At 36.6% G+C, this 19,495-nt stretch overlaps 1 protein-coding gene across 1 annotated transcript in view; it reads left to right on the forward strand.

Annotated features, from left to right (window-relative positions):
• LOC122804006 (solute carrier family 15 member 2-like) overlaps nucleotides 1-19,495 on the forward strand; it is a 748,008-nt gene that overhangs the window by 512,205 nt on the left and 216,308 nt on the right. Inside the window, exon 18 of the mRNA XM_044073688.1 lies at nucleotides 12,014-12,127. Coding sequence (XP_043929623.1) covers nucleotides 12,014-12,127 — 114 coding nt within the window. The remainder of the gene's footprint in view (nucleotides 1-12,013; nucleotides 12,128-19,495) is intronic.

Here is a 19,495-nt window from a genome sequence, read left to right on the forward strand (position 1 = left end):
ATAAAAAAATCACCAGAGACTTGACATGCTTTATAGATATAAAAACTCTCTTGCTAACTCTGCTAAAATCAACCTAGCAACCATTTACCTCCTTCTTTCACTCTTATGGTGCCCCTATCCTTAACAATTGTACAGGTATCTGTTAAAACAAAATGCGAAATATGCTGCAACAAAGTTGCTACCAATAAACGATACTGTACACATTACCAGAAGACCCTTAAAAGTTTTAACTGGCTTGAATACTTGTATTATTTTCCTTACATGGATAACTGCTTACTGTCACCACAGCCAATCTGTATCCAAAGCATCTCTTCTTATCTACTTAATTACATCATCTCCAAACAGTACTTCATCTATCTGTTATGCATTAGTAATGCTCTTTTTGCATCCTTAGTTACTTTTGTAAATGCAAAATCATATTTCTGCAAATGTTTCACTAAGACTTATTCTGAGTAGAGAAAGAATATCTATTGTCACTGCAGCTACTCTGCATACAAATGTTATCTTTTCTTGTTGTCAGTTGTACTCTCTGCACACTTTTGCTACTCTGTATACAAAGGTTATCGCTTCTAATAGCAAAAAGTACTATCATCACATGTTATATTCTATTACTTGATAAGCACATTTGTTATTGTTAAATGGAGCTTTCCTCCCTGGGCCTCCACTGAAAACGGGCTCTTCATGGCCCAGTGGACTTTCCCGGTCATCAAACTGAAATAAATAAATAACTACCTGACTACCTGGACTTCATAAAACTCGCTACTGCCCACAGCTTTATTTATGAACCCAATGCCTGTCCTGTGCTGCTCTATTCTTCCTTCCTATCACCCAAACAGACCCCTTTGTTCTAATAATAAACAATTTCTTACCAGCTATAAACCTCAAATAGCAATTGGAAATAGCCTTTACTGCTACTTTGCTGCCAAAAAATGGAATTCTATTCCACAAGCTATTAGAACTGTAACATACCTTCCTTCCTTCAAACATCTTCTGAAAGACCACCTATCCAACTCATGGTTACATATGCTATATCCCCAGTTGAACATCAATGCCATCTACTTTTCAACTTTTCTCCACTCCTATCTGTACAGATTCTCTGCTCATCACCATTTCCTCATCTTCACCTGGCTATCTTGCCCTCTCTACTGCTTTGCATAACCTCTTCCTATCACCTCCTCCCCATTTATACTAACTTATCCTAATCTTTTCCACTTTATAGTTATAATTAAACTAAGCACATGACTTTTTATGTATTACTACTTTGTATTGCCAAGAGAATGCTCTCCAGAATTGTATTTAGTGTTTTACTTTACTTGTTCTCATTGTAGCATATTTTTGGTATATCTCTGTGCTCTAAACTGTTGTTTATTATTTTTGAAATGTGTAATTTTCAACTGTTTTTATGTGATGTCTTTGATTTTTTTTTTCTCTTTAAATGGAACTTTTCTCCCCAGGCCGCCATTGAAAATGGTCTCTTATGACACAGCTGGATTTTCCCAGTAAACAAATGTCAGTAAATAAGTTAATAATACTGATTTACTCCCATTACAGTGATATATTCAAAAGCCTGGATTTAAGAGTCGATCGGCTTTCATTCCTCCACATGCACGTTATGCAGCAGAGCATTGCCATTTAGTAATCAATCAAATCTTTACTTACAGTTAATAAAAGTGCAGTTTTCTTAATTAATACTTGTAACCATGAAGGCAGTTTTTGAAATAAGTTATATTTTATCACATTTCTTGACTTCAGTGGAATAATTTGATCTCTACTCTGAACTGCAAAGTTGAGTGGTAAAAAGTGTTTGTGTTAAGTTGTAAGAATTTCTGTTCAAGTATGCAGAACTTTATGAGGCTTTGTGTATGTGTGTGTTGTTTGTTTGTGTGTGTGTGTGTGTGTGTGTGTGTGTGTGTGTGTGTGTGTGTGTGTGTGTGTGTGTGTGTGTGTGTTTGTGTGTGCAATCGTATGCATCATTTGACAAACTGTATCAACAATGGAAAGTACTGCCGTTTCACCATGTGATAAAATGTATGCAGCAATAACTTTTATGGCACTCATTTATTTTATAAATATGCTAGCATTATATGTATGTAGACTGTGGGTGTGAGGACAGCGCTCTCATGTAAAAAGCTGTTTTTTCTTGTTTTACTTTTCATAATCAGAAATGCAACCTATTGATTGACATTTGCAATTACTTTTTTTCTGATGATTTTAGTGGGGATTAATGGTAATCACCAGTGTGTTTGCTCAAAGTTTTGTATTTTGATCAAACTCACTAGCAACTGTTCATTATAAAAAATATCCAAAACTGGTGAATAATCACTCAAGAGATTCAAAAATTATGAAAACATACAAATTGAAAGAAATCCAGTGCATCCAAAGTAAGAAAGCATCAGCATGTTTTAATAGGCAGTTCTGCAAACCATAGGACAGACCAGTTTGGTTTCCTGGAAGCATCATCAGTGTGAAGCTGCTAATAAAAGTCAGTGGCATTTTCTTTTTAAGTGACTTAATACAGTTTTTAAATTAGTAGACTTTTATTTATTTCATCATTTATTTGCTCCTACTTAGGTTTAGTTTGATGGACACAGATCAAGGACAAACAAGCCTGGCTCTTGTTGCTCCATAGGAGCTTTAATTTGGGGAACAGACCTGGTTTATTTTTCAACTTAGAGTTGAAGGGTGGCAAATTATGGAGCAAGAGTGGGTGACAGATGAACCAGCTATGGCTCTGACATATATCTGTATAGATATAGATACACATATAGATATAAATATAGAAATGGGTGAATGCACAGAAGGTCAGCCAGCTTGCAGGGCTGAGCAAATGTATGTAAGTGTGAATGCTGGTATATGCAATCAAGAGAAATGTCAACTGCTGTATTAGAAGTTGAAGAGTAAGTTTGTGGGGATTATTTTGTATGTGTTTGGGATAATGATGGGAAATGGAATATTGCTTTTTGCACTAGATATGTGGTTTACTAAACACTTGCCAGTGCATTTCTTAGTGTATAACAACATTGATTCCTGTTTATTGACATATTTCTGATTTGTTCAAGATGGTAAAACCTTGGAATTGGTATTTTTAATTCTGGGGATGAGGAAGCTATAACAGGGTTGCCCACTGAAAAAAAGCAGTGTGTATTTTTATGTTTGTTTCAGGTTTTGTTTATATATTATGTGTTTTCTGAGTCAATGATATGTATAAAAAGAAAATGCACTTTGTCAGAAGAGGAAGTTAGAACTTGTTTTATTAAAAAACTAAATGGTAAGCGCTAACCTCAAAATATACAGAGACTTTATCAGAAAGGAGGTCTGGTGAAGTCTCTGTACCTTTGCAGAAAAAAAATCTGGAAAACAATAAAAAACAATTAAGACATTATATACAGTCAAGACTGTTGAAGTTGGTGTTTCTAAGGAATGAGCATATGCAGTTGCTGGACAGAAACAGACTTAACACCTTAAAAGTGAGTTCTGAGTTATTTTGGCATTGTGATAAAATGACATAATAGCAGGTGCCAAGATAATTCAGTTTTAGCGTTTGTTTTTACCTAACTCTGGTATGAAGCTGATGTTAAAATAAAAAAAAAAAATGTCCAGCGCTGTTGCAGGATAATAACTTACCATCTGTCTCTGGACCCTACAGACAGAATTCTGTATAACTGTAAAGTGAACTAGATCAGGCATGCGATGACACATCTTGGCAGTGTGTGTAATTGTTAGTGACAGCATTAGTTGTGTAGCTTTATACTGCCCCAAAATGTGAGCGACAATGCAGTATGCCTCACTCAAAACAAAACTGTGAGGATGTTTCTGATTACACATAGTAACCTAATGGCTTCATGTAACACAAGGCATGATTGCAGTCCAGAGATGAATGTGGAGGATTTTTCACATTCATTTGCAAAAGTAGGAGATTGGGCATAAACGACCAGATGCTCACAGATTATGAATTTGCCCAGAAGACAAAGAAATGGTAAAAGAAGCCCTTTTTTCACATTTTAGACCTAGCTTTATTTAACTCTTTTCTAACTATTAGCAATGGTAAGGGGTACGTACTGCCACTATAAGTATATAGCAAAGGTTATACAGCAGATTCCAGAGACATATGGTAAACATTACAACAGTATTCTCTCCAGTGGTAATCCAAATCTTCATCTTTTAGGCAAAATATTTCTATGATACTTTCAAGCCCTTATGGTATTCTTGGCAGCACAAAAACAAAAAGAGGTGTACATGATAAGAGGGGTGCTTAACAGGAGCATCAGAAACATGATATGACTGCCCATATTGAGAAGTATATGGTGCCCCACTCCTAACCAACTTACAATCCTCACTTAAGTCAAAAATCTCCTCCTGCTATAATAAGCCCACCAAGTTTGCCACTAGCCACAAATCTTCTACCCATCACTGTATTGCCCTTCACAAACTAAATTGGTTAGAGCTACCCAGTTACCTCACCTACATTCAACTCACTCATGTTCACAAACTCAATTTTAGCCCCTCCCTCTGTCCCTCCCTATCCTCCTCCTTTAAAATGTACCTTCCAGAAAGATCCTTAAGACCCAACAGTGAAAACTTGATAGAATTGCATACCCCCCCCCCCCTGGAAAAAATCTACTATCCTTTGCCCTTGCTCAGCAGTGGAACTCCCTACTACCAGCCATCCGTACCATCTCTAGTCACTCCTCATTCAAGACCTCACTCCACTTACATCTAACATCTCTCTGAGAATGCTCCTACTCCCATCCCACATAATCTCTTCTCCTCTCTATACCACAGTCATCTCATGTACTTCAAACTCCTGTTTCTTTCCCTTGTAAAGTAGTAGCAAAAGTTTACAACAATTCTCATTTTCCTTAACTTTGTTTGTATCTTTAAATACTGTGATTTTATTTGTACTTCTGTATTTACTGTGATACAATTACTTGATTATAACTTTTTTGTTATTATGGAGCTTTTCTCCCCAGGACTCCATTGAAAACAGGTTCTTCTTGGCCCAATGGACCATCCTGGCAAACAAACTGCAAATAAATAAAAAATAAATAAAATAGTCTAATATCACACTAAAAAGGTACATAACACCACGCAGACCATAGATCACTTCCTATTCATCATCATCTGAGTAAGGCCTCCTGCATTCTGTTTACAAGCTGAGTTGAAACTAATGTAAGGAGATATGTATAATGCTAAGTTTCCATTAGACCAGAAGTAAAAAATTATTTTACCTATCATGGCTGCATTTTTGTTACTGAATGCACGGTGAAGGCTATATTTATATACTGACAAAGACAGTGTGTTGCAATATGCATTAAAATTGAGATTCAGTGATATGCTTGGTTGTATATTGTCATTCTTAAGTGTGTTTTATACCAAAGTGCCTTATTTAGAATTCCATGATTTTTTTCATTGTGAAATGCCTTAGGAGAACTTACATATGGTCTTTTATATACAGCTAGGAAATATAGGATTTCCGTCTGTAGGCTATCCAAGTTCTTTTGTAAAGTCTACATAAAATGAATGTCTAGAATATATGTGCACCCTTCTCATTACACCAGAAATGAAAAAATACTTTTTTATTTACCAGCCAATTTATTATGTTTGTTACTGCATATAAGATGAGATCTACACTTTCTGTACTGGCAAATGTAGTGTGCTGCTTTACAAACTGGAATACAGATACAATGAAATCCTTAGGCTAGAAAGTAAATCCTTCGGAGCTGAAGCACATTTTTGAGTGTGTTTTTTTAATCAAAGCATATTAGAATTTCTGGATTATTTATTGTGAAATGCTGTAGAAGTATTGACATATTATATCTTCTCCACAGCTGGAAAAATCTATAGTTTTAGAAAGCTTTTATTATTACAGTCAGGTACCTTACCAGATTTTCCAAATTCCACCTGATGATTGTTAGACCTCTGTTGACAAGGCCAGGTAAATATATGTGCCTTAATTGTTCATTAGTGTATAAATTAAAAAAAAAAAATGTATTTCACCAGACAAGGAAAGGCAAGATTTCTCTTATTGTGTATAGAGAACAGGATACATATAAGTAAAGACAGTATGCTGCCATGTAAATTAGATATGAGATGCAATGAAATCCCTCGAGGTAGAATGGCATTCTTGGCAGCACTTTGTACCTAGGAATCTTATTAGAATTCCCTGAGTTGTTTATTGTGACCTGGCTTGGGAACTTTTCACATGGCCCCTCATATGCAACTAGGAAAACCAAGCATTTCAGAGGACTTACATTGTCACTGTCTGGAATTACATCCATTTTCTGCCTTGGAGCTATTTGACATCTGCAGACAAGGGCAGTAATGACCAGAATAATCAGAATGTTTGTGCAATAAGCTCCCTTAATGTCAGAAATCAAAATTATAAATATTAAACTAGAAAAAAATTATTTGTAATATGCCAGGGTTCCAATACTATACTTTCATGCTTTTCAGCATTAAGCTGCACTGAAACTCTTTAGGATAGACTAGCAATTTAGGGAAATTTTGTAGATGACCATCCTGCTTTCACTGTCTTAGCTTTTCATTTTTTTGTCTTCTGTGTTTTAATTTATTTTTAACAACAATTTATTCAGCATAATGAAGAAACTTTTATTACAACTTATGAAGTATGTAATGTCGTAAGCAGTAACAACATGACTGACAGAAAAAAAGAGAAGCAAAAGACACAAGTGAAAAGCAACATAAAAATCTACAGACTGATGCAATAGACAGTTATTATTATCCAACTTTCTAATTGTCAATCAAATACAAGATTAAAGTCCAAAATTTATTCTACCACTGCATATCTAGGTACATATTTGTCCATTTTTTAAAGCCAGTGGATGCATACCTGGTTTCTAATCTGCCAGAAGCCGTTTCCATTGCTGAAAGATGACAGCGACCAGTTTAAGAATAGCATTATGAATCCAAAATGCATAATGAAATTTTAAAGGAGGACTAAGATATAGCCTTTCATTCACACACACAAGATGGTTTGGCTCCTATGCCTTAGTTGCTACAATTTCAGATTTTGCGCTAAACTGCTTTTTCAATGTGGGTTGCTTCTAACTTCTGCTTAGTAAGCTGAGGACAGTGAGTGATGTTCTACTATACTTCTTTACTGAAGTTCCACTAAATCAGAATTAAAAATATTGTTTGTTTTATTAGAAGATATATTTTTCATCTGCCACTTCTGTAGACAACTTGCCATAGACCTGTGCAAGTAAAATAGTATAGCCAAACTCAAAAAGTGCTGCATTAAACCCTAAAGGTAAAATAGCAATTGTATGTGATTTTGGTAGAATAACTCACAGTAGTTAATGCCTGAAAGTCATATAATGAAATTTCAAAGGGGTACTATGATATTGACTTTTATATAAGCAGAATGTTTCTGAGGTGTTCATTGCCACAGTCTGATATTTAGGATTATCCTCCATTTTCACTACTGTTATTCTTTTCATCTTCTATTCAGTGTGCCAAATACAATAATGGCCTAAAATGCTTCTTTATTGAATTGCTAACATGTCAGAAGTAAAATTCCTGCATATTTTAGAAAACATATATTTTGTGTTCACTTTGCCACATGCCACATATAACATGACATTGACTGCAGCAAATAAAGTGGCGTGGTCAAATTCAGCTTAGTGCTGCACTGAACCTCTAATAGTCAAGTATGCAATAGCATGTGAATTTTGTAGCTGAACGTGCAGGAGATACTGCCTGAAAGAAAATTGTGCAGAAATTTCAGAGGCATGAGATATTACCTTTTCTATATATGCAGTATAGCCAGTGTTCCAGAGGTGTTCACTGTCATAGTCAGATATTTTGCACTAAACTGTTTTGATTGCTAATGTTGAGCTGAACATCTTCTCAGAATGTGAATTACAATAATGACCTACAATTCTTTTTAATTGCATTGCCATTACATCAGAAGTGAAGGTCATATATAGTTCTCCAGATTTTTATTGTCGCATCTATAGGTAACATCCCATAGATTGGAGAGCAACTATGGTTGATAACATTTTGCATAAAGCTACACTAAAACCTTCAAGGGGAAGATAAGAATCTTATGTGATTTATGTAGCAAAACTGACAGAAGTTATGTTATCATGTACACATTTTATTATTTAATACCAAAGAGACGCTGATATATTTACCTATATATATATATATATATATATATATATAGAGAGAGAGAGAGAGAGAGAGGTGGGGGGAGGGACAGCATACAATTCATTGTCTTTGAGGTGTTCACTGGTACAGTCTGATATTTTGCATTATATTTCATTTTTATTGTAGATGTGGTGAACTTCTGCTTGGTACAATGAGTCCAGTTTTCTGACTTGTTATCACATCAGATGCAAAATTCGAATGTGCTACAACAAAAAAAAATATTTGCTACATGTTATGGATAAAATGTTGCAGACTGGTGAAACTAAAGCAGTATAGTTAAATCCAGCATGCTGCTGTACTGAAACCATTAAGTGATATTAGATCATTTTTGTAGTGGAAATCATATTGGTTATTTCTTGAAAATTATGTAATGAAATTTCCAACAGGACTCAGCTTACCCACTGTTTCAGCAGTGTTCACTGTCATAGTATGGTATTTTGCAGTATAATCGGTTTCCATTTTGGATGCTCTTTCGAACTTCTCCTCAGTAAGCTAATTACAGGAATGGTCTAGAGTGACTGAGTGTGCATTACATTAGAAGTAAAATTCTTGTGCATTTTACTGGGATAAAATTACAATCTCAGACATTCTTTGTAGCTGAGTACGCTATGGGTACTGTATGAAAGTTTCATTGTGATGTCTGAAAGTAAGTGTGAGATAAGACCTTTTTGTATCTAAGCAGTATATCAATTGTTTCAGAAGTGTTCACTGCCAGTCTAATATTTTACATTATATTCTGTTTCATTGTTGGTTTTGCTTTGAACATTTGTTTTGTATTTTGTGTAAAATAAAGGCCTATAATATCTCTTTATGTTGTTCACATTATACCAGAAGTAAAAAAGAATCTTCTGTATTTTGCCAGAATTTGTTTTCGTTTTACACATACAATAGACAATGTGTGATAGATTAAATCAACTAAAGTGATGTGGTTAAATTTAACAAGGTGCTGTAGAATAGCAACCTTAAACATTATTTGTATTAGGGTATGTTGTGGTGACTACCTGAAAGTTTCATAATGAAATTTGAAAATATGGCCTGAGATATAGACATTTATATGAAAGTTGTATATCAATAGTTTCAAATAAGTTCACTTCACAGTCTGATATTTTACATTATACACTACTTTGTATGTGTTGTGATTAACTTGTACTCAGCATGCTAAGTGCAAGGGTTGGGCTAGAACACCTCTTTACTGTTAGCATTACATAAGAAGCAAAAAAAGTTTACTTTCTTTTGCCACATTTCTTAGAGCAGAATAATTAAAGTGGATGATATAATGGTAGTCCTAGCTGCTTTTTATAGGGAAATGTGTTGTTGGTACTGGAGGAATTTTTAGACCTGAAATCTGAAAGTGTCTGAGATATGGACTTTTAAATATATAGCAGGATGTCCAATATTTATGAGATATTCACTGCTTGTCTGATACTTTGCATTATACTCTGTTACCGTTACAGGTATTTTGGACTTTTGCACAGTGTGCTGAGTACGGTATTGCAGTAGAATACTCTTCCCAAGTTGGCATCATACTGGAAGTAAAAAAACACATTTTAATAGAAAAAAAGTATATATATATATATATATATATATATATATATATATATATATATATAAAAAACATGTTTTTTTTTTTGCCGCAACCCATAGATAACATGCCATAGAGTGGAACAATTAAAGTGACATTGTGCTCCATTAATTTCCAAAACTACAAAATAGCAATCTAATGTTATTTTTGTATCTGAACTCACACTGGTTACAGTCCTGAAGATTTCTAATGCATTCTCAAAGGCAGCATATCATTGTTCTGAGATGTCCACTGCCATAGTCTGATATTTTGCATTATACTTTGTTTCCATTGTGGGTGCTATGTTGAAATTCTGAGCTATATGCTGAGTACAAGAATGGTATATAATATTTAGTGGGATGGTATTATATTCTAAGTAAACACCCTCTTTTTCCACATTCCATAGGTAACAGGCCAAAGACTGGAACAAATAAGGAGTCATGGTCAAATTCAGCATAGTATTAGTCTAAAATCTCTAAGGGTAGAATGGCAGGATTAGGTCATTTTGTAATTGAGCTCACAGGGGTTCCTGACTAAATGTTTTATAATGAGATTTAGAAGGAGAAAACAGGGTAAGCAATGGCCTTTTATACCAAGGCAGCATATCCCATTGTTTCAGAGGTGTTCTCTGCCACAGTCTGATATTTTGCATTATTCTCCATTTCCATTATGGATATTGTGTTGCACACCTGATATGAAGGCTACCCGTTTATTAATGCTGAAATCGTGAAATTGGTAATTTGTCATGTTTGGGTCAAGTAATTCATGTTTCCTTATCTTGTATTTAAACAATGTCCTTCCTAACAACAATTATTTGTAAAAGCAGGCAACCTACTATGCTAAAATAATGTCCTTTTTCAACAAATGAAAATCTTTAGTAGGGAAAGTACAATACTAAATAATGGTCTTCACAGAAAATGGGGAATTCAGAGGTTTACAAGTACTATTATTTAACTGCAGATCATTTCAACAAACTTGTGATCAGTAAGGCACTCCCTTTCCAAGTAGTTTTCATAAGGGGATCTGAGTTCATTTAGTGAAACTAGACATAGAAGTACAGTTTTGTAAGTAAACTTACCATAACAGTATATGTTTGAACAATCACTGCTGCAGTAGTCAAAGCTATGTGTGCTATATCCTGCGTAGTTTATACTAGCCAGCCAGCTTTTAAAGGTTCAGGGCACCTTCCACACACCCAAACAGCTATGTAACTCAAGCTGAGTTGCCTAAAATATCAGGATTGAGCACCACGTCCTTCAGAGATTTCATGCCAGCTGAGAGAAGGAGGCTAAGCCCTATGGGAACATTGCTATAAACAACAAAAAAATAAATGTCCACACCCTAGCATAAACATCACACTAAACAACATGGGGGATGAATGGAGAGAGCATCTACTGCAGTAGTGATCATTCAAACATCTACTGTTATGGTAAGTTTATTTACATATGTTCTTCATGCTGATCATTGTTGCAGTAGCCTAACCTATATGTGCAGATTATAACGTAGAATACCTGGAGGTGGAAGGGGAAGGGTTCAAGAACCCCCAGAGAACTGTCATATCAAAACATGTCCTAGACCTGGAAAAGGAGTCTAGTTTATCGTGCATTGTAAAGGTATGCACAAAGGACCAGAAGTTCACAAGTCGAGTATGTCAAGGACCATAGGAATGAACAGCCAGACCCCCCCCCTTCTGAACACATGTTAAGACTCATTTATTTGTCCGTACAGGTTGGAAGATTCAATGTTTGAATTATGCCACAATTTACTTACACTGATGCCGTTTGCTTCCAAGGTGAAGTTTAAATCCACAAGAAACAAGCAAGTAAATCTCAGCACAAGTCTCAAACACATTATGTATTATTGCTATTTGCTGCTGTCACACAACAGTATCTTTACATTTGTGGATTTTTTATTTTTTTTTATTTTTTGTTGTTCTTCACTTCTTGCATGTAAACCTTCATGGAGGTGATCGGCTGACTGGAACCACCAGTGTGAGCCATATCACTCTCACCCTCTCTTACCTGCCTCATCCAGCACTCAAAATGCTAGTTGAACTTGGATTATCTGGGATGTAGTCAGGGCTTTATCCATTACAAATCCAGGATACAGCTTTAATAATTCATAAACATTGCATCTGTAATTAATGGCTTAATAAGTTATATACACACTGTTGTTTTGCAATAAGCTGCTTCCGAATCATTTTCTCAAGTAACTGTTACAGGTACTTTACTGTGGAATCTAATATGATTTACTATGGCTGTGTTTTCTTTATGCCTACAGATTTGTGAACACACTGGGGAAGGTTGTCGATACGGTCACCATAGGGAAAGAAAACTTTGACAGCATAGAAGGGAATTATGAAGTCTCTGACTACAAAACAGTCAGCAGAGGAAAGTAAGATTTTTCTATGCACTTCATTGTCACTATATATTTAGAGGACTTTATCTCTTTGAAGTAAAAGACAGCACAAATACATTAAATAAATTGCTAAAATCAAAACTTGTATTTCATGTCTGTGAGATAGATTCACTTACAGTTTAGAGCATTACATACATTGATATATATAATTGTGGCACACCTTTTCTTTGTGGTAAACAAAAACATCATAGCAACTACATTAATCTTACTACAACCATACACGAAATATAAATACTTCTACTTGAACCTTATTGGTAGAGCCATTTTCCTTAAACCAAAGTTAAAGTGTACATTTTTATTACGTAATACTGTCAGCCCTACATATTCTCATTTCCTTATTTTTTATTATTATTTTTATTATGTTCCTTTATCCTTTTGTCTGTCATTTGCTCATTAATTTAGTATTTTTATTTTGTTTGATTTGATATATATATATTTTATTTAAGTGGCTAAGTCTAGGCACCATTCGGGCAAATCAAAAAATGAGCAACAAAACAATTGGCAGCTCAAACAATTCAATGGTTAAATTAGAATAACTAATGACTTAATGGCAGGTGTCTGAATCACCTGAACTAATATCACAGTAGCTCCAGCATAAGAACATGAGTATTCAATTATTTTTTCTACTTCACCTCTAGACACATAAGAGTAAGATCCTATTACTCATATGTATCTGTTGCAAAGTGATCTACTCTTAGATCCTTCCTTGTTCATCAGCAATCACTGTCCTTCCAAAGTACAGTGACCTTAAATTGAAAATCATGATGTATGTATGGTGTAGAGCTAGAAGTTCTGCATTTGTCTGTTGTTTTCACAAGCCTGAGTATCTGTGATACTATTTACAGAATACTGAATTCTGTGAAATATATGTAAAAGTGTCCAGTCTTTTGTAATCTGTGTTCAGCAGTTTTTGAGTATATACAGTCGACTCTGCTTAAATGCATAACCTTGGGACTGAGATTAGTTAATGCAGTTAAGTGGAGTATGCTTATAAGAGAAGTTGCTATGAGTAACAGTTATTAATGCCAGATACACAGTACAACCACACAAACACACACACACAAACACACACACACACACACACACACACACACACACACACACACACACACACACACACACACACACACACAAAACATAAGTGCACTGATACATTTCAGAAACTTTATAGAAAAGCTACTGTTTACAGCTGTTAAATGAGCAGGAAGTCTATCATTAACAGGTTTAATTACAGATATTGTTTATTTATTGTAATTGCAGGAGAAATACCTCTTTGCAAACTGGTATTACAGTATCATTGTTCTACCTGTCACAGGCTTCAGTACCACTTATTCATGTATTCACTTTATTCTACTTTACATTCAGCCTGTGTACTTTCTGATATGTCTAGCTTAGAAATCAGTATGGTATATCTTCCATCTAAAATAGATTTTATCCTGCATAGTCACAATATGTTTGTTTTGTTTTCTTATGCTGTGTAAAGTAATGTGTACAAACAGTGATACATTTCAGAAACTTTATGGAAAAATATACTCTATAAAACACTTACAGTAGTCAATACAGTCCCTTATGGTTTAGAGAAAAAACGTATTGACATCTGAACAGCTGTTTGCTGTTTCAGAAGAAATACAATGTTCTTCACTTCAGAGAAAGTAGAACGCGACTGACATCCCTTTCGTACCATGAAGTTGTGCAATATCTGGAGATTAAATAACGTCACGGAAGTGTACTGGAGCAGTAGAGACATCGTCCTCATCATCATCATCACTGTCTTCCTCTTATTTTTGATTGCCAGCAGAACACTGTTCCAGAATCAGTTCACAATCAGCAGCCATTTCTTCTGTTTCAAGCGTCCACTGTCATGCCTGAAAGGCCCCAAATGTTCTCATGTTGATCTCTGTCACTATTGTCACTGTTTTCTGTGACATCTTCTAGGATGGGCACAACAAAACTAGCCTTCTTGTAGCAGTTGGCTATCACAGAATGTGAAATTTTATTCCAAGCTTCTCTCTGCATATGTAATAAATCCAGCATGCATAGCTTCATGGCAAGCTCAGCTGCTGTCTTCTGTGATTCAGACATACTGTCTGTGATGTGTATAACATGCCACAGGATCAGTGAGTGGTAGTGCTTCTTGCAGCAAGTGATAATACCCTGATCCATTGGTTGAATAAAGGATGTGATGTTTGGTGTCTGAAGATTTACATTTGTCAACTTTACATCATTGTTATGTATGGCACAGCTGTTGCACAGCAACAATATTTTCCTTCTTTTAGTTCTCATTGAGCTGTCAATTTTCAGAAGCCATTCTTTCCAATTGTCACCAGTCATCCAAGAATTCTTGTTTGCTTTATAAGTGACTTGTACTTCTTTATGCTCTTGAAACACCTTGGGTTTTTGCTTTTCCCAGTCACAAGAGTTTCAAACTTCTCACTGCCATTCATATTACACGATAATATTTATCATTTGATCTTTCACAGCCTTTAACCCAGCATCTTCAATACTTTTAAATGTCAATGTTTCATAAGGCATAGCTCTTCAATATAACCCCATTTCATCAGCATTGAAAATGTCCCGTGGATTGTACTTTTTCATGTCTAACAAAACATCTGCCACCCATCACTCAGCTCCAAAAGCATCTGCGTCTTGTTTCTCCCAATGCCATTTTTTGAACACTGTGTTGTGGTGTCTTTTTCATCTCTCTAACCAACTGGACGTTGGTTTGAAATCTTCAATTCCTATGCTTTTTTCAACTTCTGGCTTGTGCAAACCAGAGCAACAGAGCATCCTCAACATCTTTAGCTTTACCAAACCTCTTGCGTTTGCGATTAGGGTTGTTATATGTTTGCCACTCTCTTCTCTGTTTTTCAGAATTCTTGACATTACGCTTTAGTGCACAACTGATGACGATGCAATAGAAGTCTGACTTTCTTAATTATCGAGTCTTTTAATAAAGTCAACTGTTCATCTAAAGTAATAGTCTTTAAGAAGTTTCTTTGACATTCTTGTAATATCCCTTAGATAACTGAAAGACTCCCTGCTCACCTAATTCTTTCTTGTTAAGCAAAAGCATACAATATCCCTTAGATAACCGAGACTTCCTGCTCATGTAATGATCACATAATGACTCAGTACATACACATAAATACCCCGCAGTTACAGCACATAACCATACTGAGCTATGCGATTATGTGGAGTAAACCAACATGGCAGTGAACTACTTGGGGTTTGAGACAGCTATGCATTTAATGAAGTATGCAATTAAACAGTATGCGTGAATGCAGAATACACTCCAAACCACTCCAATACAATTCCATTGACTAACAATAGGACTGAACAGACTCTATGCATTTAACCGGAATATGCTTTTATCTGATATGCATTTAAGTGGAGCTGAATGTATATTGGAAACATAACTTATATATTAAGATTACTGCTTCTAAAAATGGAGAAGTATGCTGCACCCAGGTTTTCTGTTAGGCATTTATCTATTTTAGTTTTTGTTTTAATTAAATACCGATGCATATTAAGTGCAATCTGCTATAATGTAACTTCATGCTACAGATTGTCATGTTTTTGTACTTCTGTTTTTATTAAATGTAGTCCCATTGTTTTCTCAGGTTGGTTTTATGAAAAGTAATATTAATGTGAGCTCACCTTGTTTTCTTTTAACTTTACTGCTGGTACTTTTCTCAGTGTTTCTCAACATATTCATTTGAGTTATTTTCGTACAGGTTTATTACCTTCCAAGTAGTAATAAGTAATTTCTTTGTTTAGCGATTGTTTAGTCTGTCACGTACTTATCATACATTGTTCTCCTCTGTGCACTGACTCGGTGGAACTTTGTGAGGCAGTGCATTACTAGTGTCTCGTGTCTCTCATTATATCTGGCTACTGATTGGTTTGGTGGTGCCCTGTATGAAGTTTTCTTTTACTTTTTGCTCTCTTTGGTCCCTGCTACCAGCCAATTTGTCAATTATCCATCCTTCTTTTGGACTATTGGCTCATTGCCTTTGGCCTTTCATTCCCCGGGGTGATAACCAAGAGGGGACCTCATTCAGGCAGGCATCAAAGGTGGCTTGATGTTTCTTTACTTTATGTGCCTAATCCCACTATGCATGCTCTGTACTGCCCCAGGGTTATTATGTAATGGGTAAAACAGGTAAATGTTTGCCAGATCATGTACTGTAGAGGATAGAGAGGGAGACATGACAGAATAGAGTTCAACATGTGAGCAGTATGATCACCAAAGGAGAGAAGGTATCCTGAAAGATTCTAGCAGATGGCTGTTACAGCTGAAAAAATGGAAATCTAGAAAAGAAGGACCATTTTACTGAATAAAAAAGACCACTGGTAAAATGGACTTGTAAAGAAGATGTGACCATAGACTGATAGAGTAGTATAGACTATGTTAGCAAAGTCACCACAGCAGATTCATTCAGTTATTCATTTTGGGAAGGTTAGCTTTTCTAGGTACCACGTGCAAGATTTAAGAGTTTTTTTCTCTTCAGGAAAAAAATATCTCTGGAATGATATTACCATAAAGATTTGAGTGTGCAGACCAAACAGAAAATATTTTTCCAGTTTAAGACCTATGCTATCAATGTAATGAACATCCATGGTACTTTGCTTACCTAGTGTGCCAAAGTGTTTAATGTTCATAAAGCTGTTGATGCACAAGGTATCTGTATCTTAGTTAAATGTAAAAACTGGTTCATTTAAACAGGTTCATAGGTTCATAGGTAGGTAATAGGCTATCTGCCCGAAGGCATTTATAAGCGTAGCCAGAATGTGTTGGCTTTTGCTGCCCGCTTAGATTAGTTCCCTGTGCCTCTGTCCAGCAGAGCCATTGAAGTGATCCCTGGGGTAAACTTTCTGTTTCCCATCCACTCATCAAGGTTTCTCTGGAAGAGGGTTAGCGAGGATCTCTGCCTAATGTAGATTGGAATCTTGTTCCAGAGCATGGGAAGTCTCTGGGACAGGAATCTATCCCTCCAGCACGTCCTACTTATTGTTGTGGTGAGGTTTAGATCCCTGGAGCATGTGACTCGAGGGGATATGGTTTTCTTTAGGTGGAGCATGTCCATCAATTCTGGGTTGGACATGGCCTTGTATGTTAGGCAGAGATCACCTCTGAGCAGGTGGTATGCAACCGAGTACAGCTGGAGTTTCTTCAGTCGAGCTGTATAGGGCATCTGCTTGAGGCCAGTGATCCTCTTGGTGAGGTACTTCTGTGGTCTTTCCAGTTGTTGCAGGTGTCTTGTAAGGTACATCCCAAATGGGGCATTGTACTCTATGATGGGTCTGATGAGTGATGCATAGAGGGGCCCAATTACCTTTTCGATCTGGATGCAAACCCTTTTGTGATTAGGTGGGCCACATAGAAGGATTTTCTAACCACTTTGGCAATGTGATTATCAAAGGAGAGGTTATTATCTACATGGGTCCTCTTCCGAATTTAGGGGGCTACCACCTATGTGGTTGTTTGTGGGTACTTTGTTTTTTCCAAAGGGGATGACTATGCACTTTTTGGCATTTAGCTTGAGGCCATGGTTTTGACACCAGGTATCTGTCTCAGTGAGACCCTTTTGGAGGATGTCTGTGTCAGCCGGAGAGTCAATTATAGCCCCTAGTTTGCAGTCTTCTGTGAACTTGGTCAGCCATAGTCCTCCTGCGCTTGCCTGTACCTCTGAGAAGTATATGCCGAAAAGGAGGGGTCCTAGGACTGAGCCCTGGGGAATGCTACTTGTAACCAGTTTAGAGTCAGACCTAGCTCCCGCAACTTTTACCATGTCAGTTCTGTCTGTGAGCCAGTTGGCAACCCATCTCATGACATAGGGCTTTATGTTCAGGCTGGTGAGCTTGTCTATAATACCTGAGTGGGGAATGGTGTTGAAGGCCTTTGCAAGGTCTAGGTAGGCTGTGTGGACCACCTTTCCCTTATCTATAGCCTTGGTAACTGTCTCAAAGAAGTCCACCAGGTTTAGGAGGCATTATCTGCCCTTAACAAAGCCGAACTGGGTAGGGTCCAGTGTTTGGAGGTTTCCAATGTCTCTGTTAATGAGATCCATGATGATGCACTCCATAGCTTTGCAGACCAAGCTAGTCAGGCTTATAGGGTGATAGTTCCTGGGGTCCATTGTGGCTCCACCTTTGTGGAGTGGAATAACCATTTGTAGCCTGTGGAGAGGCTGAGTTTAGACAGTGTGTTTAGGTGAGGGGGTTAGTTAATCTTTGAGCTTGTGTAGGACGCAGCTTGGGACACCGTCCGGTCTCATTGATGCTGTGTTTTTGGCTTTGGAGAGGGCTGTTTTAACCTGAGTGTCTGTGATTTCAGGGGCACTACATTCTTCTGGTATAGTTATGGGCCCTTTTGGGGGTGAGAGGGGGGTGAAGTTTGCACTGAACCTGTCTGCCAGGATGTTGGCTATATCGGTCGGTTCTGTGTATTTTGTGCCATTCTGCACTAACAGAACTAGCAGATCTGAGAATTGCCACTTAGATTCTTGACATAGCTAAAGAATGTCTTGTGGTTATCTTTGGAGTCCATAGCAATTTTTCTTTTGGAGCTAGCTTTGGATGATTTTATGAGGGAATGTAGTTTCTTGCTGATACTGATCAGGGATGTCTTCCCTTCTTGGGATTTTACTCTTTTCTGTACTAGTTTCCTCCTTCTATTGTATAGCTTGTTTATGGCAGGGGTCCACCAGACTGGTTTCCTTTTCTTGGAGGAGTGAGTCTTGCTTTGTTTGGGATAGCACAATCCATGCATTCTTGTAGGTGCCCGAAGAGTGCATTAGTAAAGGATTTTGCAGCTTGGACAGCGTTATCCTTTAGCATGGGGGCTTTGAAACTTCCCACCTCGGTCTTAAGTAACGTGAAGTTTGCTTTTGAAATGTTTTTCACAGTGGTGTCTTTGACCGGGGGTGGTGGCGGAATGTGGATATCCAGAGTGATTAGTTTATGGTCAGATCTAACCAGCGAGGGGTTGACCTCCAGTGTGGAACACCGGTTGCCCATGTTGGTGGTGACCAGGTCCAATATGTTGTCACCTCTGGCGGGGGTGTTGACCAGTTGAAAGATTCTAAATAGTATATATATATATATATATATATATATATATATATATATATATATATATATATATATATACGCATATTTATTTAAATATATATATAGATAGATAGATATAGATATATATAAATATACAAATGCAGACACACACACACACACACACACACACACACACACACACACACACACACACACACACACAACATATATACATTATGTGTGTATATAGTTTTGAATGGGTTAGAGGTTCATTAAGATTCATCAGGCAGT

Source organism: Protopterus annectens, chromosome 6.part0 (genome assembly GCF_019279795.1).
Source record: "Protopterus annectens isolate FY-2018-M chromosome 6.part0, PAN1.0, whole genome shotgun sequence".
NCBI classification, from domain to species: domain Eukaryota; kingdom Metazoa; phylum Chordata; order Ceratodontiformes; family Protopteridae; genus Protopterus; species Protopterus annectens.